This window comes from Panthera pardus, unplaced genomic scaffold, assembly GCF_024362965.1.
Source record: "Panthera pardus isolate Hobbes unplaced genomic scaffold, ASM2436296v1 HiC_scaffold_25, whole genome shotgun sequence".
NCBI lineage: Eukaryota > Metazoa > Chordata > Mammalia > Carnivora > Felidae > Panthera > Panthera pardus.
In genome coordinates this window covers 65,578,468-65,604,578 of record NW_026526821.1, presented here as the reverse complement: position 1 = coordinate 65,604,578, position 26,111 = coordinate 65,578,468, and the positions used below count along the sequence as shown (strand labels likewise).

Below are 26,111 nucleotides of genomic sequence, written 5' to 3'. Positions count from 1 at the left end.
AAGTGCCCGCAGCGCCCGGAAGCGTCCAAAGGCCCGGTGGTTGAAGAAGCCTAGGAGGCCTCTTGGGGAACCACGACGACTTCAACGATGACGCAATAGTCATGCAAAATTATACATGTATATTTAAACCCCATCCGGAAGGTAGGATCCATCCTATCGGCCTCTAAGTGCACAACAGAACTAGAAATGGGGAAGGAAGAAAGGCCAAGAGGTTTAAAAAAAAATTTTTTTTAAGGCGCGCGAGGTGGTGGGGGAGGGGTTGTGGTGGACCACCACAGCTGGCTTATTGCTTGGCACACACCTCCCCCCCCCCCCCCCCCCCCCCCCCCGCCCCAGTAACAACGCAGGCTGTTCACAGCACGAGCTTGAATCATTTACTTTGAAACTGGTGCCTAAAGGAGTCACAGCATCTTGAACCTCTGAAGCAACCCTCCAACAGCCAGAAAAAGGAGACCCTATGGGGTCTGGATGCGGCAAATGTACCCCTGCGTCCTCTGGAGGCAGCATTCTCAGAGGTCGCCTTGCAGTCCCGAGTGTCCTTCAAAGTGGTGGATTGTGATCCCTGAGGATACCCTTGCTCTAAGACTTGGCCTGTGATCCAGGGGGTAACCTCTGACCCCTGCCTGGGCAGAGCTTGGAAATACTGTCTGTCCGGGTCCTGTTCACTGACCTACAGTGCTGCTTTGACCATTAGGCACTGGAGGAGAGGGCAGAGGAGAGTGCCAGGGAATCACAACCTCCCATCCCCTGCTGAATGTGAGAAATGGCTTTCTTTCATTGATTCACAAGATTGGAAAACGCTATGTTGAAAAGCTGTGCAGAGGTCAACTGGACCATCTCCCTTAGTTCTCTTGAGGTTGTAGATGAGCAAACAGACCTAGAGAGGCAAAGTGGTTATCCCAAAGTCTTCCAGCTAATTCCAGCATTCAAAGACCTGGAGCGTACTTTGGAGAATGTCCCCATGCCTCACTTCCCAGGACTCAACTCTCAAACCCCAAATCTGATTTCCACTGTCCCAGAAAGACTTCCTGGATTATTGGAAGGTCTTTGTGGAGTCACACTGAACATCTCACCAGACCCCTCCACATTTGGGTCTAAGTGTGGGTGTTGGCATTGCCCCACTAATTTAGATTATGCAGTGATTCTGGAAGATAGCTTTTGTATTCTGAATGACAGGTTAAGGAAGGCAGGACAGGGCCTTGAAATCAGGTCTTGGTTCAAAGCCAGTGTCTGCCACTTCCTGTGAGAGGGGAAGAAAGGAGGATTTGCCCCCTTTGCCTACAGGACCATTTCTTCAGGCAGCATTTGCAGAAACTAATGTTCTAAAAGGAAGGTCTATCAGAAGAGGTTAAGAAGCTACCAGAGTACCTCCAGCAGGGAGAGTGCATTTGGTCGCAGCTCTGATACTTGTTAGTGGTGTTACCATGAACATGTGACTTCTCTTCTCCCAGCCTCAGCTTTCTCATCTATAAATGTGAACTCATCTGTGGAATCAGGTCTCACCCTTGAGAACTCTGGAGCCTTTCAGAATGTGTCTGGAGAGATCCTGGTTAAAACTTTGGGACAAGGAGAGAAGCAGTTGCTGGAGACAACGGGAAGGCCTTTATGAGGGATGACGAGGTCTGTCCTGGGACTGGAGGATAAAGGCTTCCCTGAGGCTTCCCCCATTCAGGACTCCAGCCTCTCGGTTCTTATAATACTTCTCAGAGGGGGCAGATATTCACTAAGGATCCAAGAAACTGGAGGATCAGCTCCGGAACCTTGAAGGATAGCAGGAACCCAGGTTCTGGATGCTCTGGGAGAAGCTCTGGGAATGTCAGAGCACCCCAAATAGGGAGCTGATGTAGGATGAATCATGCAGTGGTGACTTCATTGGCAATGGTGACCTCATCCCTTTGGCCCATAGAAGAACCCAGACTGACTGCCAGGAATACTTAGAGTTCTGGTCTGATTCCACCAGTGCGTATGTGGACGGGTGGGGGCATTATCCTGGATGCCCCAGGTCAGCATGTGGATGAACTGATGGGTTAGCCAGCAGGACCAAATAGATGTCAACAGAAAGCTTACTTTCCAACAAGCAAAGAAAATAATACAGTGGTAAAAACAACAACAACAACAACAACAAAAGCCAGCTTTCACATTTCAGGGATTGCAGGGACAGGAAGCAACTTTGTTTCTAAGCATCTGCAGACTCTGCTGGCTATTCTCCCTTTGAAACTGCTAATGTCGAAACACACAGGTCTGTGTGTGAACAGTGAAATCTCTACTTAGCCTTCTCGTTTCCCTCTACTTCCTCCTCTGCATTGATTCATCCTGTATTTCATTTAACAAGCATTTACTGAGGTCTACTAGATGCCAGGCTTTATTCCTGGACGCGGGACGAAGAGCTGGAAAGCCACAATCTCTGGAGAGAGAGGAGGAAAACAAACAGATGAGCAAACAGGTAATTACCGTATGATGTGGTCAGTGCTGTGCTGGAGGCTAAGAAGAGGCTTCTTGAAGTGCAGAGAAGGCTGTTGGGTCTGGGTGTGCTGAGGAAGGATTCGAAGAAGGGTATCACTGGCTTGGGTTTAAGGGGCTAATAGGAGTAAGTTGAGAAAGGCTGGGAAATACAGCCCTGCACCAGGATAGGAAGAAACAGTACACAACTTTTTGGGATTGGTGAGCCATCTAGGGTGAACAGGGTACAGGATTAGTGGTGCAGGGGAACTGGTTTGTATTAAATTGGGAACTTAATTAATTGAGAATTTGCAGAGCTGTGCACTGTGCTCAGGTGCTATCCGGGTACTTGGTACTCATTTATATGAGCACACGAGATAAAATTTGTAAAGAGTATCTACTGGGTTGTCTTTCCAGAACAGCACCATTTGCTTCTGCTAAATGTTCTTTCTGATTTATTCTCTGTGATCATGTGGTTTAAATAGAAGCTGCCATCTTCTTACACATCCTGCCCCTGCGCCTGCCCCTGCGCCTGCGCCTCCCCCTGCCCCTGGTTGATTAGCCCTGGGTGGGTGCCTGATCCAACATAGGACAGTCAGAGCCATTCCTGAAAAGCTTGAATTTGGGATTCAAAATAGGAGTCTCCCTTGTTCTATGAACTAAACTAGAAGATGTGAGCCTGGAAGCTGTTGGCCATTCATGTTTCACATTCCAGCCATTCACAAAATATCCAATCCAAGAAAATAAAGCTAAAATGCAGAGAGAAACAAAAATGGAAATATAAACCCTCCCTTACCACCATCCCCTCCCCAGAAAGGCAGAGACAGTACAGGCTATTTGTGAATTCTGCTTCTCGTTATCCCTGAGACCCTGTTGTACTATTTTTCTTCAGTTGGTCACTTGAGTTAATGAGTTCCTCCTCCCCTTTTATCTAATGAGTATGGGGTCGTTTTCTGTCACTGGTAATCAAAGGAATCCTGCCTGTTGTTGAAGTAGGTGATGTGTAGAGAAATGAAGAAATTTGCCCAAAGTCACACAGCTGGTAAGTGGCAGAGATGGATTTCAAAATGATCTGTCTTCAAAGCTCAGCTCTTTCCCATGTTCCACATGAGGGAGGCATCAAAAATTTTTCAGTAGGAAAATGTTTAGAGCTCTCTTCTGAGAAGATCACTCTGGCGGTGGTGTAGAAAATAAATTTGGAGGGGATGAGAGCAAAGGCAGAGACCATGAGAAGGAGAGAGATCATGAAGGTCTGAACCAAGCATCACTGTGAAAATAAAGAGGAGGCCGTGGGGACTGGGGATATGTAGATGACAGAATCCACTGGGCTTGGTTAACACAGCATCCAGAAGAGTAGGATAATTCTGAGGCTTCTGTGTTGTTTCCATTGACGTTCTGCCTCTCTTTTACTTTATAATCTCCTGTTTTTATTTTTCTCTACCCTTTCTTTGGGCTTCTTGCTCACTTTTCAAACCTTTCCCATCTCCTCTTCCTAACAATGTGACCACCTGCCTAAACCAAGCTGAGAGTAGAACCCCAGAAGGACAGTAAGGCTTTAAAATATATTCATTTTTTTGGTCATTTTGTTTGTGTCCCCTCACATCTACCCAAGAAATGGAAAAATGGATTCCAATAGATCATTTGGTATCATGGCTAGGATGCTTTTGGTTGCAAGAAATAGAAAAGTCAACCCAATTGGCTTCACTAGCAAAGGAAGTATATGGTCTTCCTTAGTCAAAACATTCAGAAGTTGCTTGAGCTTCAGGCATGGCTTGGTCACAACTCTGGCTCTATTTTTTTCTACACTTCTCTCAGGTTTTCTCTTCTCTTTGGGTCAATTTCCTACTTAGGTTGGCTTCCTTCCTGAAGGATAAGTGGCTGTACCAGGTCCAGGCATTACACCACACTGCCCAGGAGAGAGAGCTTCTCTTGACTCACTCATCACACAAATGACTCTTGGATTTCCTCTGAGCAGATCAGCTTAGTTCATCCCTGACAGCACGGTGGCCAGCAGGATATCAGATGGTTGTTACCTTACACCTGGGCTACTGCCCATCCCTGAAACCATTGCTGTGACAAAGGGTTGGGACTATCCTGATCTGGCCTATCAGGCCCCACCCGAGGCCCATGGAGGGAGTGTGCACTGGGGAGGCAACCAGCAATTCCATTCCATCAGGATTATTGCACACCTGGGGCGCCTGGGTGGCTCAGTCGGTTAAGCGGCCGACTTCGGCTCAGGTCATGATTTCTCGGTCCGTGAGTTTGAGCCCCACATCGGGCTCTGTGCTGACAGCTCAGAGCCTGGAGCCTGTTTCAGATTCTGTGTCTCCCTCTCTCTGACCCTCCCCCGTTCATGCTCTGTCTCTCTCTGTCTCAAAAATAAATAAACGTGTTAAAAAAAAAAAAAAGGATGATTGCACACCAAAGTTCCTCGGTCTCTCCAAGCTACGCTAGACATAAAGAACTTTAGGAGAAGCACAATTCAAGATAAGAGGGAAGTGAGAAGGCCCAAGTCAGATCTGTGATTTGTTCCAAATTTCAGTCAGTTGGTTTGTCAATGCATGAATCTATATGCTCACTCTGAATCCCTAATTCTTGGCTTATAGTAGGTACTCTTCTCCGCCCTCTGAACCTCTTTCTTAGAATTATTGGCAAGGAGGTAGAATGGTTATCTTCCTTTTACCCAGGCCACTCTTATCTTCTGTTGTTCTTCTTTCCTCCATTGATGCCCAGTATCTTCAGATTGCAGCCTCTTCTCTCCCCAGGGCTCCCCTGCTTCCCAGACTCCATGTGGCCCACTTTATAGCACCATCCCATCTGCCATACCCAATCCTCTTTTCCTTACCATCGCTAAAACCTCCTGTCAGCACCCTTTTTTCTTAGGGCTCAGATATAATGTACCCTGCACAGTTTTTTCGTTTTTTGGTTTTTGTTTTTGTTTCTGTTTTTGTTTTGAGCTAAGGTGTTAGTAATGGCTTAAACATTGTGCCATTTGGTCAATGGTCCTTAATGATCTGAACAATAAATAAATCCAATAGGATTGGGTTACTTCTTGTTATGGTTCTAGAATGTATCTAGATCCTTTTTTTCCCCCAGTTCATTACATACCAGAAACTCAGAAGTATGCCCCAGCCTCTGAGAATTTTGGCTCAAGAACCATTAATAATATTTTGCCATCTTCATTCCTGTCTTCTTCTGCAACCTGAGGTCAGGAGACTGGTCATTAGAACTGATAGTGTTACTACCAGTTGCTGAACTGTACAAAAGGCCACTTCTCTAGAGGTTGCTTGTATGGAATACACATATGATCTGGCAGTGGCCCCCTCTCATAAGCTCCAAAAGAGACTGGATCGCAGATCCCTTTTCCAGAAACAAAATGAGTGATTTTATTCCATGCTCCAGTACTGAGTGCCAGGAAGCCATCCAAGATTCGCTAATAGTTCCTCCATGGTGGATATTTTGGCTGAACATCACAACCACATTTTGAATTGGGGGAATCATCCACTTCATGAGTCTTGGTGGGAAGAAAAGCTCATTCCTTATAGAAGCTGAAAATCACAGACTCTTGCTTTCCTCGCCAGACTCAAGAGCGAGTGCAACTAGAGTTAAACACAGGGCACACTCTGTGTGGAGGTTGCAGCTTTAGCGGTGGGGACACAATTTAGTTCCTGACACAGGAAGTAGCACCTCCGGGTAGGCAGTAGCGGTGGTGGTTGTGGTATAATTGAATTCCTGGTGCAGAAGTGACAGTTGTACACACTGATTGCCTAGAATTTGGTGGCAGCAATGGTACCAGAAGTGGTTTTCTCATCAGAACAGTGTCTGAGGCACGTGTTGGGCATAGTTCCTATAAAGACAATCTTGAGGGGTGGCTGGGTGGCTTCATTGGTTGAGCTTTCAACTCTTGATTTCAGCTCAGGTCGTCATCTCTGGGTTGTGGAATTGAGCCCTGTGTTGGGCTCTGTGCTGAGCATGGAGCCTTCTTAAGATTCTCTCTCCCTCTCTGCCTGTCTCCCTGCTCACGCTCTTTCTCTGTCTCAAAAAAAAAAAAAAAAAAAAGACAGTATTAAACAGCTTCTCTGGCCCTTCCGCAATCCTGTGAGCTACCATGATCCTTTGAGCTTCCTTGTCTGTTCAGTCAGCCACAGACAGCTTCTGTTTCTTGAGAACCTAGCCTCTTGAGAAGGGGCTGGAAGAGCACATCACTATATTGAATGTGCTTCCACGGAGGAAGTGGAGATTCCCACTTCTACCATACCCAAGTAACTTCTCCAAGACTACTTTTTTGTCTTAGTCTATTCAGGCTGCTATACCAAAATACCACAGCCTGGGTACATTATAAACAGCAGAAACTTATTTCTCATGGTTCTAGGCACTGGGAGTCTGGGATCAGGACACCAGCATGGTTGGGTGAGGGCCCTCTTCTGGGTTGCAGACTTCTTGTTGTACCCCCACATGGAGGAAGGAGCGAAGGAGCTCTGTTGGGCCTCTTTTATAGGAGCACGAATCCCACTCATCAGGGCTCTGCCCTCATGAATAATGGCTTCCTAAAGGCTCCACCTATTAATACCATCACATTAGGCATTAGAGGTGAGGGGGACACATTTGGCCTGTGATACATTCCTAATGCAAGCTACTCGAAAATTGCACAAAATATATGAAATCACTGTTTTCAGATATTGGACAGCACCTACCACAGGACTGTGATTCAAGAAAGAAAGGAAGAAAGAAAGAAAGAAAGAAAGAAAGAAAGAAAGAAAGAAAGAAAGGAGGCAAGCTCTGTTGTCACCTTAAATTTTTTGCTGGAAGTACTTTCTGAATTGCAGCACAGGGAGGGGGAACCTAAGCAGACCATAATGGTCTTGCTGAGTTGAGGAGTTAGCTGAGAAGACTTTTCAAGGCAGAGGATCGGAGAGGAAAGACTATAACAACAAGGACTCCAGCACTATCTTCGTCAAAGTTGCTAACACTAAGTTGCACATACATACAGTGAAACTCCTCAGTGTGAGCTAAACTGCCAGGGAGCATGGGCTGCTTTCCAGGACTCACACGAGGCTGGGACATGTTTGACTTTCAACCAGCCAAAGTGAAGAGACCTTGTTGAATGTCCAGAAAATTCAGTAGAAACTCCAGGAAAGTTATACATTAGTAGAAGGGCTAAATTAACCCCAGAGTAAAAGTACCTCTAGATGTCCCCTCAACAAAATTTATAAGCAAGCCTCATAAAAAATAAGTTCATCCGTGATGACCAAGACTGCCAGCCAAAACAAATTTCATGATTTGTTTAAAGGACAATGACAAAATACAGACATTTAGCAACATAAGATTCAGAATGTCAAGAATGACCAAATATGCAAAAGGGTAGGGAAATATAATCAGGAGAAAAATCAGTCAATAGAAACAAACCCAGAAATGACAGATAATAAAATTAGCAGATGAAGACTTAAAAAGGAATAAGAAATAAACATTATATATTTTATTTATTTATATATATATACCAGTCCTCAGCTCAGGGGACACATTCTGATATTATATATATAATGTTTACTTATTCTTGAGAGAGAGAGAGGTAGAGAGCAAGCAGGGGAGGAGCAGAGAGAGAGGGAGACAGAACCCCAAGCAGGCTCCACGCCATCAGCATGGAGCCCAATGTGGGGCTCAAACTCACAAACAGTGAGATCATGACCTGAGCTGAAACCAGGAGTCTGATGCTTAACCAACTGAGCCACCCAGTCACCCCTATATATATAAGAACTTAAAGGAAAATGTGAACACGGGGAGGAAGGGAATCTACATATAGAGAGAGAACCATACTGAACTTCTAGAGTTGGAGAATACAATACCTGAAATGAAAATTTCACTGGCTAGGCTTAACAGTCTAATGTTCAACAGATTGAACATTGTAGAAGAAAATATCTGTGACCTTGAAGACATGGCAATGGGAACTATGCAGTCTAAAGCATGGAAACAAGAAGACTGAAGAAATAAAACAAAACATGAAACACAGTAGCTGTGTCCTAAACCTTCAGTTAAGGGTGGGAATTCCCAGCAGATCCCATAGGGGCAGGGCTAACTTTCAACTCCTTTGCGACAGTGTGGCCCAACAGGTTGTAAAAGTACTGAAATAATTTCAGGTTGGTTGGTAAATGCCCCTTGCCCTGAATGCCCCCACCTTGCCCCCATCACTTGAGGCCTTTTGCTGTCTCCCTCTGACCTCCTGATTCAACATCTAAAGAGTTAATGCCTACCAGAGTAGAGGTCTTTCAAGACCCTTTCCCAAGTGGGGCAGGATCACTCTGGTTGGTTAGCTGTTAAATATAGTGAGTGTCATCCCTGATTAGGGGGTGGGTTAGGATTGTGGGGGCCTGCTCCAGTCACCTCTCTGAGTAGAATAAACTCAACCAGAGGACCCTGGGTGAATTCCTTTAAATAACTTGCATTTTAGGAGTTTTTGTGGAGTTTTGTGTTTCCAGGAGTGTGGGCAGTACACAAGCAGGTATCCCTCTGGGCCAGGTCACTGCAGAACTTCTTCGATCTTCACATGCCTGTCTCCTTTGTCTGAAAGAGGATTGCAAGTCCTATGGTTGTGATAGTCTGTAGGGGACATGATTTCCTCATCACCCGTCATTCATCTTTAGGCCCAACAAATTGTTGTTATTAAGCTACCACTGTGTACTCGTCTCTGTGGGAAGTGTTAAGATGAGTATAGAGGGGTCAGAAACAGCACCTTCTCCCTCAGGGTCATTGTGGAAGTCCCTATGCACGGTGAGGGACAGAGTTGGATGGATCTGTTCTCTTCCTTGTAAACCGGAACCTTCCTTGTGTCAGGGGTTGAGCTGTGTCTCTTAGCGGAGCTGAGGCCAGTCAGGACCTGTAACAGTGAGAGTTAAATCAATAGCAAAGCAGCACTTGGCATCTGAATGTGTCCCCTGAGCTGAGGACTGGTAGCAAACATTGCCCCTGTGTGTTTCTGAGCAAGTAGAGCACCTACACTCTCGTGGGACTGTCCCTGACCGTGGCTCACAGGCTGGAGGCTTGGCCAGCCAGCTCTCTCCAAGGGCTTGTGCCCTGGGGCTTCTCGCTGACTTAGCACTCACCCTTGGCCTTTTCGGAGGCTTTCCGGGGCTAAGACTGCTATCCTGTGCCTACCTCCCCACAGGCAGCCCAAGGAGTGTGGTTCCAGGAAGGACAGGATGATAGGGGCCCTTTGGTCAGGGATGGAGCCACAGGGCTTTTCTTTCTGGGAGAAACCAGCACTGAAAACCTTTTAGCTATGCAACTTTGAAGCAAATTGCTCTTGGGGAGAACCTGACTGCTTTGAAGGAACCTTCCTGCAGATATTTGGAAAGGACAAGTTAAGCTGTGAATTCTTAATATACATTATTTGGGGAGGGATATTTCTTACCCCGCCCGGCTCTCTTATTTATATAACCTGCCTGGCTCCTGTTGGCATTAGCTCTCTCCGGCCCCAACCAAAGCCTGCTTTGCCACGGGGATGGAGTTCCTGGAATAAAGCCGTATGAGGCCCATCACTCCTGAGCCACCGAAGCAGAGATGAAGCTTTATGGCCGCTTCTGATTTTCTCTCTGGGTGGCTCCTTTCACTTTCTGATAAAATGAACTCTCTGGCTCTTGCTTTCTCTCTCCCCAGCTTGCTTCAGAGGGAGCAGAATGTATAATGCCTGCTTTCCTACATCTTTACCCTGAGCTGAATGGCTCAGTCCTGTGCACAGAGCTGCAGCAAGTGCCACCGGGGCCAGACCTTGAGTCACCAAAGCTGCCGGCTCTTCTACCACGTCTCCTTCCATCCCCAACCTCCCTTCCTGTGGTCTTGTCCGAGCGCTCATCCACGCCGTCTTGACCTGGCACTTGGCTGATAGCCAGACTCTCCTGGCTCCGTCACCACCAGGCTAACCTTCCTAAATCCGGGTTTGGCCAAGTTACAGCCCTGCTCAGGCACCTTTGATGGGACGCCCTTACCTAATGTCCCGGCTCTCAATCTGACATTTTCAAACCTTCCCCAGCTGAACTCCAACTTCTTTCTAGATATTGCTCACTCCCCCTGCCCCTGTGGGCCTGCCTGCTGCTACCAAACCAGTTGTCCTGCACATCCTCAGCATCTTGCCTTTGCCCACAGCATTCTCCCTCTCCGGACTACCTCCCTCTTGCTGAGCGTTGAAATTGTCCACCCTTCATGCCCGTCTTGACTCCTTCCTTCCGGATGGTCCCTTGCTGGCCCCTTGCTCGTAGGACCACTCCTCCAGCTGGAGCCTGCAGCCTGTGTTCTTTCCTGGCTCTCATCCCAGCCCATTTTGGTTCCCAGGCTCCTCTCTACATTTCTGAGCCAAGAAGGTCCTCTCTGGAAAGTCCAAGATGTTGCCTGGAATAGGATGTCCATGTAGACTTGAGTGATTCTTGTCTCTTTGGATAAATTCTCCTTAAAGAATACTACCAGCTCGCTACCTTTTCCAGGGGACCTGCCTCCAAAGTGAGGTGTCTGTTGTCACGGATGGTATGTGTCAAAGCACTCACCACACAGTTTACCTGCCTGAAGGGCAATACATTATAGAAGAATGCCTGATGAGCTTGGAAGGGGGGCTTAGAACCTTGATGCACTTAACTTCATTCACTTAACTTTCTTGCAACTGCTGATTCTGAACACACCAGGCTGTAATGTGAGGACCTGCATGCCTGTTCCTTTTCCCCATTACATCGTGGGCTTGGGAGACACAGCTGGTGTCTGCCTTGTTCTCTATCTCCGGTGCCTGGCACATAGTAGATGTTCAACACACATTTGTCGAACAAAAAAAAAAAAAAAAAAAGCCAGGGATGCCCCCTCCCTGCATATTTAGTATTTGAAATTCCCCCAAAGGAGTCATTATTCTTCTAAATTTCCTCACCCACTTCCTGGGCCCTGCAAGTTGCCCCATGCTCCAAGCTCTGGAAATCCCCTTCTCTCCCTCACCCTGTCATCTCTAAGTGTCTGGCCCAAGTGTGGAGCTTCCTGTCTTTTGGCTAGGGTAGGGAGCCCACACCCAGACGCGTACATCTGCCCTCAGACTTGCTTACAAACCCCAGCTGGAAGGAAGAACCCTTCCAGGGTCTGGGCATGGCTCCAGGCTGACAGACGCACTTTGCCCACCAAGCACTCCTGCCTCCCCCTCCTCCCTGTTGTGGTTTCTGGGGATGCCGCACTTTGCCAGGGTGCACACGGCCACGTAGGCAAGGGTGAGAGAAGAGAGATTTCCAAGTGCACACTTCATCTACGGATCCCTCCTATGCCCGTGGATATAAAATCAGCAGTTTCAAAAAGTCTCCTTCCCCAAGGTCAGAAGGAGGGGTTTCTGGGGTGTTAACAAGGTTCATTGCTCGACCTGGATAATGGTTACAGGATATTTGCCTCATAATAATTCATTAAGCCATGCGTTTACATTTTATATGCTTTTTTGAATGTGTGCTGTATTTCACAATAAAAAAGACACACACACAAAAGAAAGTTCTCCCCCTCCGCCCAGTGCTCCACTCCCAAGCCCTTGATCCAATCGATCCCTGTTTAACCAGAGCCTGTCTTCATCCAGCCCCTGCCGGAGAAGGAGCTTCTTGTCCTCAAGGAATTTCCTGGAGGAAGCAAAATAACTGGAGCAAGAAAAAAGACACGAACTCCGGCTCTGAATTATATCTGGAAAATAGGCCATGCTGTCATTATTTGGAAGAGTCCAGAGGTCAGGGGGTTGGTGGGGCTCAAACTGGGTCTGAAAATATGGGTGGGATTTAGGTAAGTGGAGAGAAGCAGAGGAGGGCCTTTTAGCCAAGAGAATGGCGTGATCATAAGCTGTTAGGTGCCGGGGGGGCCGTGGGGGGGGGGGGGGAGCGCGACAGTGCCTGTGTGACTCAGTCGGATGAGGGTCCGACTCTTGATTTCCTGTTGGGTCATAGTCTCACGATTCTTGAGTTCGAGCTCTGAGTTGGGCTCCATGCTGCTGGCATAGAGCCTGCTTGGGATCTTCTCTTTCCCTCTCTCTCTGCACCGCCCCCCCATCTCTCTCTCTCTCTCTCTCTCTCTCTCTCAAAAATCAATAAATAAACTAAAAAAAAAAAAAAAAAAAAAGCTGTTAGGTGAGACTGAGCCTGATGTGTTGGCCAGGAGTGGGCAATGAAGAGACCCTGGTGCTGAATAGTTCATGAGAGTCAGACTAGCTTGAAGAGTCTTAGATGCTGCCCCCAGGCCCAAACATGGGCAAGGTGGACACCATTGCAAGCCTGCGTCACTGAGCCCTCAGCAAGAGCAGACATGTGCGTTTCACATTTCTTGGTTCGTTTTGTGCTTTTGCTCAAGCCACAGGCCCATGTGGGCTCATAATCCCCATCCCAGACAGACTGGAAGTTCTATCTGCCAGACACATTACACGGCACCGCATTCTTGCAGAGATGCTTGCTCAATCCCTGATTTTAGCCCTGCTACCCCACCCTGCAGCTGCTGTTAAATCCAGCCTGATAAGCTGTTTAGAGGTAGGAGTACAGGCGGAGGCAGGCACTCAGCATGGCAGGTTCAGGGACGGTCGTGTGTGCCAGTGTGTGAGGTGACTTCACACACCCCCTGCCCAAGAGCCCTGGAATTCAGGACTTCACCCAGCATCACCAAGGATGTGGCTCGTCACCTGAGACAATGGACAAGGGGGCCACACGGTGTTGGGAGGTTCCCAAGCTCCAGGCAGAGCTACCAAGCTTCATACAAGGAGGCAATACTCGGGTGTGGTTCGACTTACTTTAGGGAGCAGAAGTCACATCAGTCCTAAGTACTCTACATACACAAAGAGCGATCGTGACAGGCACGAAGCCTAAGGCAGAGAAGAGCTAATAATGGCAGTAGTAACAATGATAGCGGCTGCCAAGCACGAAGATGAACCCTGCGCCTAGCATTAAGCTAAACATCCCCTTCTTCTGTTTGATCCTCACGATGATCCTATGATGTAGACGCTATTGCTATTTCCATTAGACAGATGAGGAAACTGAGGCTTTGAGGTGTGAGCCGCTTTCCCAAAGTCATGGAAGTGGTCAACGCAGAACTAGGATCTGAATTCCAGAAGTTCGACTCCAGCACCTACGCTGTGGAAGCCGGTGATGCCCACTTAAGCCCTGTTTGGTCCTGGAAAGGACGTCCTCCTCACAGACTAGAGCAGAGCCCAGCAGCCCCTGTGGTGGGGGTGGCACCCTAAAGACCGACTGGTAAGTTTTGCTTACTCCGGTTTCTTATTCAACAACCTTTGGATTTGGCTTCCCATGTGACTCGCATACAGAGAAAGAGGTTGCGATCTGCCAACTTGACAGCTGTATTTTTCATTAGTCAATTAACAAGCTGGCTGCCTGGGTTCACACACATATCTGTGTCTGCGGGCTTGGATAAAGTGAGCCCACCCCAGAGCCGAAGCCCACCATGTGCCAACTTAATTGCGATTCCGAGGGTGCGAGGGTAGCCCCCAGCCTGGCCTGTGTGCCAAGGAAATCCCTCTTGGCGTCCTTTTGGCAGGCTTGGCCAGCTTTCCCCAGTGACAGCCTGGCTCTTTGGATTCGAGTTGCCTGGTCAGACCGCGAGGGTCCTTTGCAGAAAGAAGGAAGCAACAGTGCCAGGTTCCAGGGAGCGTTCCAAGTTCCACATTCCGTGCACAGACTCCCGGCGCCAGAGCAGAGGCTGACCCTTGGCAGGACGCTGGTAAGGGTTCGTCTGGTACATTTTCCCCTCCACGACATAACCTGGGGCTTCCTGGATCTCCCGCTCTCTGCTTTCAATCCCAAAGCTGGTGACCAAGCAAGATTACCCAGGAAGACTTAAAAAAATCACTTCATTGCCTTATTTAGGAGCAGAGAATGTTTTGCTCTGTTTACAAAAGTGCAGTTTTTAAAAAATCACATCCTGAAATAACAGGACACTTTCTTAGACTTTGAACCAAAGTAAGTTTTGGTCTTCGTCACAAACATTGGGTTGTTTTACCACCAAACTTGGTGAGTGGTGCATCTTTCTGGGGCAGCAGTCCAATTTTTTTTAATTTTTGAATTGTGGTAAAATACACAGAATATGAAATCTACCCTCTTAATACATTTTTAAGTGTACAGTACAGTATTATTAACTGTATCTACGTTGTGACACAGATCTCTAGAACGTTTTCATCTTGACTGAAACTCTACACCCATTTGCCCATTTTCCCTAACCCCAGCCCCTAACAACCACCATTCTACTTTCTGCTTCTGACTTTGACCACTTTAGATACCTCATGTAAATAGAATTATGCAGTATTTTTCCTTCTGTGCTTGACTTATTTCACTCAGCAAAGTATCCTCAAGATTCATCCATGTTGTAACATATCATAGGATTTTCTTTTTTTTTTTTAATTTTTAAATGTTTATTTATTTATTTTTGAGAGAGAGAGAGAGAGAGAGAGAGAGAGAGAGAGAGAGAGAGACATAGAGAGCAATCAGGGGAGGGGGCAGAGAGAGAGGGAGACAGAATCCTGAGCAGACTCTGTACCAGCAGCACAGAACCTGATGCGGGGCTCGAATCCACGAACTGGGAGATCATGACCTGAGCCAAAACCAAGAGTCGGATGCTTAACCAACTGAGCCCCCCAGGTGCCCCACTTTTTTTTTTAAGGTTGAATAATATTCCATTCTAGGTATATACCACATTTTCTTTATCCATTCATTGGTGGTGGAAGCACATTTAGATTGTTTCCATATCTTGGCTGTTGTGAATAGTGTTGCAATGAACATGGGAATGCTAATATCTCTTCAAGATCCTGATTTTAATTCTGGGTAAATACCAAGAAGTGGGATTGCTGAATCATACGGTAGTCCTGTTTTAATTGTTTGAAGAAACTCCATGCTATTTTTCATAGCTGCTACACCATTTTACATTCCCACCAATAGTGCACAAAGGTTCTAATCTCTCCACATCTTTGCCAGCACTTGTTATGTTCTTTTTTCTTTTCTTTTTCTTTCTTCCTTCCTTTATCCCTCCCTCCCTTCCTTCCTTTCTTCCTCCTGCCCTCCCTCACTCTCTTTCTTTCTCTTTCTCCCTTTCTCTTTTTCTCTTTCTTTTTTTCTTTCTTTCTTTCTTTCTTTCTTTCTTTCTTTCTTTCTTTCTTTCTTTCTTTCTTTCTTTCTTTCTTTCTCTCTTGATAATGGCCATCCTAACAGGTATAAGATAATATCTCATTCTGGTTTTTATTTGCAGTTCCCTAATGTTAGTGATACTGAGCATTTTTCACATACCTTCTGGGCATTTGTATGTCTACTTTGGAGAAATGTCTAATCCTTTGCTCATTAACTTGTTTCTTTTTTGTTTGTTCTTTGTTATTGAGTGGTAGGAGTTTCTTATATATTTTGGATATTAACCCCTTATCAGTTATATGGTTTGCAAATATTTTCTCCTATTCCATAGGTTGCCGTATTGTTTTCCTTTGCTGTGCGTATTTTGAGTTTGATGTAGTCCCATTTGTCTATTTTGCTTTTATTGTCTGTTGCCTTGGTGTCATGCCAAGAAATCATTGCCAAGACCAATATTATGAAGATTTTCTCCTATGTTTTATTCTGGGAGTTTTGTACTTTTAGGTCTTATGTTTAAGTCTTTAATACATTTTTAGTTGATTTTTGTGTATAGTGTAAGATAAAGGTCCAATTTTATTCTTTTGCATGTGGATATCCAGTTTCCCTAGCATCATTTGTCAAAGAGACTGTCCTTTCCCTGTTGTGTGGTATTGACACCTTTGTCAGAGATCATGTATGATATATGTGTAGGTTTATTTCTAGGCCCTGTATTCTGCTCCATTGGTCTATATTTGTGTCTTTATGCCAGTACCATACTGTTTTAATTACTGTAGGTTTGTAATATGTTTTGAGTAAGGCCCCTGACTTTGTTCTCTTTCAAGATTATTTGGCTATTCAGGGTCCTTTGTGGTTCCATATGAATTTTAGAATTTTTTTTCTTTCTTCAAAAAAATGTCATTGGGACTTTCGTAGAGATTGTATTGAATTTGTAGATGGCTTTGGTTAGTATGAACATCTTGATATTAAGTCTTCTAATCCATGAACATAGGATGTCTTTACATTTATCTGTGTCTTAATTTAGTTTCTTTCAGCAGTGTTTTGTAGTTTTTAGTGTACAAGCATTTGGTGTCCTTGGTTAAGTTCATTCCTAGTATTTTGTTCTTTTCTGATGATATTTTAAATGGGATTCTTTTCTTTTCTCTCTCTTTCTTTCTCTCTCTCTTTCTTTCTTTCTTTCTTCCTTTTTGTTTTTTAGTAGTAGAAATAATAATAGCACTTATTGTGTTCCAAGGCATTGTTCTAAGCACTTTACATACATTATCAACTGGCTTCATCTTTTTTTCTTCCAATATGTAACACAGTGTTATACTAGTTTCAGATGTACAATATAACGAATCATCAACAATTCTATACATGTCTCAATGCTCATTACTCTTAATCCCCTTTATCTATTTCACCCACACCCCACCAACTTCCCCTCTAGCAAGGACCAGTTTGTTTTCTGTATTTAAGCGTCTGGATTTTTGTCTATCTCTCTTTTTTTCCCTGTTTATTCATTTGTTTTATTTCTTAAGTTCCACATATGAATGAAATCACATGGTATTTGTCTGTCTCTGACTGATTTATTTCTCTTAGCATTATACTGAATTGTTGCCTTAATTTCCTTTTTGCATTATTCATTGTTAGTGTATAGAAACTGATTTTTGTATGTTGATTTTGTATCCTGCAAACTTGCTGAATTATTTTATTCCAACAGTTTTTTTGTGGAATCACTGGGGTTTTCTAGATACAAGATTATGTCATCTGAGATCATTTTACCTCTTTTTTTCTGATCTGGAAACCTTTTATTTTTTTCTCTTGTCTAATTGCTTATAGCTAAGACTTCCAATAGTATGTTGAACAAAAGTGGCAAGAGTTAGTATCCTTGTTTTGTTCCTGACCTTAGAGGAAAGACTTAGATCTTTCTTACAGGAAAGACTTAGATCTTTTGGTTTTTCACTATTGAGTATGAAATTGGCTGTGGGCTTTTCATATATGGCCTGTATTAAATTGAGGTAATTTCCTTCTATTCCTAGTTTTTGAGTGTTTTTATCATTAAAGGATGCTGAATTTTGTTAAATGTTTTTCTGAATCTATTAGAATGATCATGTGATTTTGTCCTTCATTCTGTTAATGCGGTGTATCACATTGATAGATTTTTGTATGTTGAACCATCTTTGCACTGTGGGGATAAATACCACTTGGTTATGGTGTATGATTCTTTTAATGTTCTGTTGAATTGGGTTTGCTAGTATTTGTTGAGGATTTTGTATCTATGTTCATTGGAATACTGGCCTGTAGTTGTCTTTTCTTGGAGTGTCTGGCTTTGGTATGAGGTTAGTACCAGCCTCGTAAATGACTTTGGAAGTGTTCCCCATTCTTCAGTTTTTTGGAAGGGTTTGAGAAGGATTAGCATTAATCTTTAAATTTTAGGTAGAATTCTCCAGTGAAGCCCATCTGGTCCTGGGCTTTTGTTTTTTGAAAGGCTTTTGATTACTGATTCGATCCCCTTACTATATAGATATGTTCAGGTTTTCAGTTTCTTCATAATTCAGTCTTGGTGAGTTGTATATTTCCAAGAATTTATCTATTTCTTCTAGTTTCTTCAGTTTGTCAGTGTATAACTGTTTATAGTAGTCTCTTATAATCCTTTTTTATTTCTGTATTTCTGTGACTGCATTAGTACTCCTTTTTCATTTTGATTTTGAGTCTTCTCTGTTTGTTTGCTTTTTAGTCCATCTAAAGGTTTGTCAATTTTGTTCATCTTTTCAAAAACCAACTTTTAGTTTTATTGCTTTATTTCCTTTATTTTGCTAATTCTGGGCTTAGTTTGTTCTTTTTCTAGATCCTTGAGGTATAGAATTAGACTGTTTGACTTTTTTAAAATTTTTAAAAAATGTTTATCTTTGAGAGAGAGGGTGAGTGGGGGAGAGGCAGAGAGAGAGGGAGACACAGGATCTGAAGCAGGCTCCAGGCTCCGAGCTGTCAGCACAGAGCAGATGCAGGGCTCTAGCTCACAGACCATGAGATCACGACTTGAGCCGAAGTCAGACGCTTAACCCACTGAGCCACCCAGGTGCCCCTTGACTATTTTTTTTTTTTAATGTAGGCATTTACTGCTATAAACTTCCCTCTTAGTACTGCTTTTGTTGCATACCATAAGTTTTGATATATTGTATTTTAATTTTTATCTCAAGATATTTTCTAATTCCCCTTTGGATTCTTCTTTGACCCATGGGTTGTTTAAGAGTGCGTTGTTTAATTTCTCTATGTTTGTGAATTTCCCAATTTTCCTTCTGCTATTGATTTCTAGTTTCACTCCATCATGGTTAGAAAAGATACTTGATATGATTTCAATATTCTTAAATTTTTTAAGACTTGTTTTATGACCTAACATGATCTATGCTGAAAAATGTGCCATGTGCTTTTGGGATGAGCACTGGGTGTTGTATGGAAACCAATTTGACAGTAAATTTCATATATTAAAAAAAATAAATAAATAAAAATAAATAAATAAATAAATTTGCACCAAAAAAAAAAAAAAATGTGCCATGTGTGCTTGAGAAGAAAGTGGATTCTGCTGTTGTTGGGTAGACTGTTCTGTGTATGTCTATATGTCTGTTAGGACCATTTGGTCTATATGTTTGTTCCAAGCCCTCTGTTTCCTTGTTGATCTTCTGTCTGGATATTCTACCCATTAATAAAATGGGGTATTAAAATCTCCTAATATTATTGTGTTGCTGTCTATTACTCCCTTCACTTCTGACAACTTTCGCTTCATATATTTGGGTGCTCTGATATTGGGTGCATATATCTATATTTATAATTATTATATCTTCCTAGTAAAATTATCTTTTACCACTATAAAATATCCTTCTTTGTCCCTTGTAACAGTTTTTGACTTAAAATCTATTTTATATGACCTAAGTATGGCCACTCCTGCTCTCTTTTGGTTACTATTGGCACAGAATATCTCCTTCCATTCTTTTGTTTTCATCCTATGTGAGTCCTTAAATCTAAAGTGAGTATCTTATAGACAGCATATATCTGAATCTTTAAAAAAAATTTTTTTTAATGTTTATTTATTTTTGAGAGAGAGAGAGAGTGAACAAGAGAGGAGCAGAGGGAGAGAGAGAGAGAGAGAGAGAGAGACAGAATCCAAAGCAGGCTCCAGGCTCTAGCTGTCAGCACAGAGCCCGATGTGGGGCTTGAACCCACAAACCATGAGATCATGACCTGAGCTGAAGTCAGATGCTTAACCAACTGAGCCACCCAGGTGCCCCTTGAATCCTTTTTTAAAAGAAGGTTACCTATTCAGCCACTCTAGGGAGTTTACTCCATTTACATTTAAAGTAATGACTGATAGGGAAGAACATGCTATTGCCATTTTGTTCATTGTTTTCTATATGTCTTGTAGCTTTTTTGCTCCTCTTCCTCTCCTGCTGCCTTCCTTTTTGTTGACTGGTTTTAGTGATGTGTCTTGATTCCTTTCTCATTTTCATTTGTGACCATGGATGTCCATTTCTTTTTTTCCAACATTGGGGGTGTTTCTTCAAATAAGTTTTCTGTCACTGGAACTCCCATATTGCATATATTGATTCAGTTATCAATATCCCATATGTCCCTTAGGCTTTCTTAAACTGTTTTTTTTTAATGTGTATCTCTGACTGGATAATTTCAAATGACCTGTCTTTGAATTTGTTGGTTTATTCTTCTCTAAATTAAGATTGTTGTTGAACTCCTATAGTGAATTTTTCAATTCAATTACATTCTTTAGCTCCAAAATTTGTTTGGTTCTTTTAAATATTTTCTATCTCTTTGTTGCTAGTCTTATTCTGTTCATGTATCTTTTTTCTGAGCTCATTAAGCATCCCAGGAAGGCTTTTTAAGATGTAGATTGTCAGACCCTATTGATAGAGATTCTAATTCAGTAGTCTGTAGTGGGGCCTAGAAATCTGTTTTTCTGAAAGTTTCCCTAGGTGATTCAAATGTACACTTCCAGTGAAAAGACTACCCCCAACCCCTCACACTCCCAGTTCTCTCCAAGATGTCATCATCTGTCTACTAGTATTCTGCCTTTTTGTATTAGTTGAGGGATCTTGAAACCCTTCTGCCTCTAGACAGCCTTCCTGGATTGAATCCCGTCTGACGGTGATTTTCTTATACTTCTCCCCAGCCCATTCCAGACCAAAATGGACATACACTTCCCATTTCTGTGTTAATTTGGCATTTCATCCCTTCAACTTGCTATCTGAGTCTTAAGCCATCACTGTCTAAAAATCTTCTGGACTAAGTGTACCCTAATTTTCTAATCATTTGATGATGCAAAAGTGTTGAGTGTAGCAGAGGTAGAACTCTGGGAACCCGTGTTCACATCTCTTTTCTTATAGGGTATGATCTTGGACAGGTTGCTTTTCCTTCCTGGGTCTCAGTTCCCTCATCTGTGAAATGAACAGTGATAGATGATCTTCGCAATCCTTCCTTTTGGATTCTGACTCTCTCCTTCCTTCCCTTATGCACTCCATAGCTAAGGAAGTGAAACTCCAAGGTCATTCCTGAAACGCAGTCCTAAATCAAAGGAACCAGAGGGACTGCCGGTTCTCCCTCTGCCTCCCTTTCCAGGAACAACCATGGCTTTGAGTGATGTCGATGTGCAGAAGCAGATTAAGCACATGATGGCTTTCATTGAGCAGGAAGCCAATGAGAAGGCCGAAGAAATAGATGCCAAGTCTGAGGAAGAGTTCAACATTGAGAAAGGACGTCTTGTGCAAACCCAACGACTGAAGATTATGGAGTATTACGAGAAGAAGGAGAAGCAGATAGAGCAGCAGAAGAAGATTCAGATGTCTACCATGAGGAATCAGGCAAGGCTGAAAGTCCTGAGAGCCCGAGATGACCTCATCTCAGAGTTGCTGAGTGATGCGAAGCTGAGACTTAGTGGGATTGTGGCAGATCCAGCAATCTACCAGGGGCTGCTGGATAAGCTAGTGCTTCAGGGTCTGCTCCGACTGCTGGAGCCCGTGGCGATTATACGCTGCAGGCCACAGGACCTCCTCCTGGTGGAGGCTGCAGTGCAAAAAGCCATCCCTGAATACATGATGGTCTCCCAAAAATGTGTGGAAGTCCAAGTGGATCAAGAGGTGCACCTGGCTACCAACGCAGCTGGAGGAGTGGAGGTCTACAGCGGCAATCAGAGAATAAAGGTTTCGAATACCCTAGAAAGCCGACTGGATCTCTTAGCCCAGCAAAAGATGCCTGATATACGAAAGGCTTTGTTTGGAGCCAATGCCAACAGAAAGTTTTTTATATAAGCCTCTGAGAAGGGAAACTCATGTTGAATTGTCCAGCCATAAAAGCCTAAGTTATTAAGGCAAAGGAAAGTAGTAATGTTTCCTCCTCTTTGCTGCTTTGATAGGATTCTATCTACTTTCACGAAATAGCCTTTGAATGGCTAAAGGCATTGTATTTTGGAATAAAACCTGAAAACGCTTAGAAATCTACTTCTGGTTTATCCACACATACCACATCTTCTGGTCAATTCAACAGTCTAGATGGAAGGGAGTGAAGACATCTGCTCTTTGGCTTGTCCTTCAGATGAGATGGGCATGATATTAATGGCTTGTGGGTCTGAGTGCTCTAAAGATTGTTAATATTATCTGAAGTGTGTTTTCCTTCTTTTCCTTCAGCTTTCTGTGCTTCTGTAATTTAATGGGATTTAGAGAGCTTTCTCGTGTGTACAGGGTGTATGAGCAGCATAGTTACACATGGTTCCATGAGCAGAAGAGCCCGGCACTCAGGGTTTAGTGCTCTGTAGCCAAGGCCTTGAAATTCTTAGTTTTATCTTTGAAGGTGTGTATTGCAAGTGAAACCTGATGGGTCTTCGGAGCCCATGCCAGGGGCTTGGAGCCTTGGCTCATGACTGGTACCGGCTACTGAAGCCTACCCTCCTCCCTGGATGGGTTCTTGACCACTCACTTCCCAGCTTGCTGGTGCCCTGAGACCCAGCCTCCCCCTCCCTCACCCAGTGAACAGTGCTGCTTTCTGCCTTTGGTGAGGGCTGTTGTGGGCCGGTGTGCATGCAGGGAGGGTCAACGGTGTGTGCATGTTCTGTAAAATCTTAGAGGTGGGCATGATGGTTGCCATTTCTGCCCCAGAATGGCAGATCCATGGCACATTCAGCAAGTGAGTTGGTGAGGGTGAGTCTCTTGCCCACCAGATGCTAAGCACATCCGGGTGTGGAGGTTTAAAGACCCTGGGATTCACCTGTCTGCTGTGGGTTGGGTTGGCCAGTCCACTGTAATGGGAGATGTCTGGCTTAACCTCCCTGACTCCAGCCAGGACATAGCACGTGGATCTGGGGGCTGATGGGAAGATGGACCCAGCAGCTGTCAAGCTTGCTGGGCCAGAGTCTCAGATTGGGAACTTCAGGAGCTTTGAGGGGCTGCACTTGCCCCGGAAAGTCTTCCAGTATCTGATGGAATTCTCCATCACACAGCTCAGTGCCTGCGGGGGACTTAGGCTCAGCTCTTTGGCCGGCTTGACATATCTTCCAGGAGAAACCAAGAAACACAGATTGTATTTGTTGGTGATTCTCCATACACATATTATGCAATATAAAGATAAATGATAAAATTCATGTTAATGATTTAAAATGTTAATATTTATTGGGGCGCCTTGGTGGCTCACTCGGTCTGTTGGATTTCTGACTTTGGCTCAGGTCATGATCTCGTGTCTGTGAGTTCAAGCCCTGAGTCAGGCTCTGTGCTGACAGCTCGGAGCCTGGAGCTGGCTTCAGATTCTATGTGTGTCTCTCTCTCTGCCCCACCCCACCCTCATGCTCTGTCTCTCTCTCTCTGTCTCTCTGTCTCTCTCTCTCAAAATAAGTAAACATTAAAAAAGTAAAATGTTAATATTTGTTTACTTAGCCATTAAATAGCAAATAAATACCATGACAAGTCAAAAGAGAGACTACAGAAGAAAAAGCTTTGTATTTTAGGACCTTTAATTGTACTTTTTGAACAAAGGGTATTTTCATTTTGCATTGGGCCCTGTAAATTATGTTGCTAGTTCTGCACAGGTTTATTGATTTACAGTCTAATCTATGCCCAAGTGTGGTTTATGTATTAACATAAAAATTTTTTGAAGAAAAGAAGCCCCAAGCAGCTCTGCCAAGGACAGAATTCGGCTTATGTGGTCAGGAACAGAAATGTTTGGAATCTCAAACACAAAGTAGCAGACATTATTAGGAAACAGGGGTGTCTCACGGAGCCCGGGGATAGGAATGTCTTACGGTCTCAGGAGAGGGCTGGACCTGGGAACCTGAAAGCCATCTGAAATCCTCTAGCCGGCTGTTTTGTTTTCTTTCTTGTGGGAGTGACTTTCCCTACTGCACGATTTGAACGGTGGGGTGGACATGCCTCAGAAAATTTACATTCTAAAGTTTGCATGTTGTAGTTCCAGAAACAAACTTACTTCTCTTGGAGCCAATTCCACTTTCCTGAGAGGGGATCTGTTTGGCCCAGTTTAGGTCAAATGTCCACCTTTGGTCCACGTGACACCTGGGGCAGTTCTCAGAGGAAAGGGGGTGTCAGCGAGAGAGACTCTGCCAAGGGTGTCTTCTGTGTGGGTCTTCTTGAGTTGTGAGTTCAGTCATTTATCGAACATTTTGTGAACACCAGCAATGAGTTAGGCCCTGTGCTAGGTGCTGACTGTGAAGAATACAGTGTGCGAGTGCCAGCTGAGAGTTGTATTAGAGGTACTGTGAGAATATGGTAATGGGAAGAGAGGGTCACAGAAGGCTTCTGGGGTGCTGCCAGTTGAGCCGAAGTAAGCATTTCAAGCAAAGGGTGGGAGGGAAGCATATGCAAAGGCCCTGAGGTGTGAAAGAGCAAATTGTGTTAGAGGAACTGTGTGTAGTTCAGTGTGGTGAAGTTTGAGGGATGAGGGCAAAGTGACCACGATGAAGCTGGAAAGAGGCACAGAGCCTGATTATGAGGTGCTGTGTGCGTTGCTCAGGAGTTAGGTTAATTCTGGTGGCTGGGTGATGAGCGGTCATTGAAGGACTTTAATTTTTTTTAATGTTTATTTTTGAGACAGAGGGAGACAGAGCGTGAGTGGGGGAGGGACAGAGAGAGAGGGAGACACAGAATCTGAAACAGACTCCAGGCTCCGAGCTGTCAGCACAGAGGCTGACACGGGGCTCCAACTCAGGAACCGTGAGATCATGATCAGAGCCGAAGTCGGATGCTTAACTGACCCAGGTGCCCGGTGAAGGACTTTAAACAGGAGTGAAATCGTGAGAGCTGGACTTTTAAAAGATTACGCTAGCGTCACTATGTGTGGAAAATACATTGGAGGGATGGAGAGGCTGGAGGCAGGAGCCCTGTTGGGGGTTATTTACCAGTCCAAGTGAGAGATGATAAATAACCTACGCAGCTCTTTTGTGAGTTAGGTCACATTCACTGATATACAGGCTGGAAGAGACTAGAATTAGTGACTTACGTCTTACCACCGCCCTCTGCCCCTCACTCTGTCTGCCAGAAGACTCTTTCACTGGTTCAGGCTTGAGGCGTTCTGGTAGCTTTGCATCATCTTACAGCTTTTTCTTATAAGAATGTTCTTCTCCTCAGAGCCCTCCCCCTCCTGCCATAGCAGTCATGCCAGGCAGGCCTGGCAAAGCATTCCCTTCCCTGTTGTCCAAGCCCTTAGCCGCCTCCCCTCCTGGAAACCCAGACACCACTATCTGCTGTAATCCAGGAGTGTCTGAACCCCCTTTGCCCACCCCAGCTCTGGCCATCTGAGCCACCTTCAATCCATCAGTGGGGCTCCTGACATTAATTCATCTCCAAAACAACTGACAGGTGGATTTTATGAAGGTTTTGTGCAAAGTTAAGTTGAGGAGTTTGTCACACTTAAAATATCTATGTTTTCCCAAACCTTTCTGTCTCCCGAGGCTGACAGATACTTTCTCTTTCTCCCCAAACTTCTCCTCCTCAGCCTCTCAACCTTTGGGCTCCAGTCTCCTCCCTCATAACGTCCCCTCAGTGGAACAAAAACCCCGGTGTCTAAGGAGCACTGCTCCCTCACCGTCCCTGGCTGCAAGCACTATACAGTTCCTGATGAGGACCTTTCATGCACCACCTTTATTTACTCTTAGCTGCTTTTTCTACTCAGCCCATCTTTTTATTTTTATTTTTTTAAATTTTTTTTAATGTTTATTTTTGAGAGAGACAGAGACAGAATGCGAGTGGGTTGGGGCAGAGAGAGAGGGAGGCACAGAATCTGAAGCAGGCTCCAGGGCTCCGAGCTGTCAGCACAGAGCCTGACATGGTGCTCGAACTCACGAGCTGTGAGATCATGACCTGAGCCGAAGTCGGACGCTCAACCAACTGAGCCACCCAGGCGCCCCAGCCCATCTTTTTAGACATAGCTCCTTATGGGCAGGGGCAGCGTCTTGATTCTTTTTTCTTCCCGTTTCCTGCTCCCTTGTTAGTTACTGCTGACCTTGGGTGTGGTTGTAGTAGATTCTGAACAGACTTTGGGGTTGTTATACTCTTTCCCCACCTGGCTCTGGTTTCTGGATGGAGGCCTTCA

At 44.5% G+C, this 26,111-nt stretch overlaps 1 protein-coding gene across 3 annotated transcripts; it reads left to right on the top strand.

Moving 5' to 3' along the window:
- Positions 1 to 315: 315 nt before the first annotated feature.
- Positions 316 to 22,014, top strand: ATP6V1E2 (ATPase H+ transporting V1 subunit E2). Of its 3 annotated transcripts, none has more exons than XM_053890661.1 (2): positions 316 to 2,443; positions 21,141 to 22,014. In XM_053890661.1, the coding sequence occupies exons 1-2, from the start codon at positions 2,353 to 2,355 to the stop codon at positions 21,827 to 21,829; spliced, it is 780 nt and encodes a 259-aa protein (XP_053746636.1). In that variant the 5' UTR covers positions 316 to 2,352; the 3' UTR covers positions 21,830 to 22,014. The 3 variants fall into 3 exon arrangements, with proteins under 3 accessions (XP_053746636.1, XP_053746637.1, XP_019267808.1); XM_053890662.1 differs by having other exon boundaries at positions 2,334 to 2,443; positions 21,046 to 22,014; XM_019412263.2 differs by lacking the exon at positions 316 to 2,443 and adding an exon at positions 13,747 to 14,148.
- Positions 22,015 to 26,111: the final 4,097 nt, after the last annotated feature.

What these genes read in the sequence shown, in the direction of transcription:
- ATP6V1E2 (XM_053890661.1), top strand. Translation starts at nt 2,353, where the DNA reads ATGCCAGGCTTTATTCCTGGACGCGGGACGAAGAGCTGGAAAGCCACA. An exon ending in ACAAACAGATGAGCAAACAG is followed by an intron (nt 2,444 to 21,140) that starts GTAATTACCGTA and finishes CTCCCTTTCCAG; the next exon opens with GAACAACCATGGCTTTGAGT.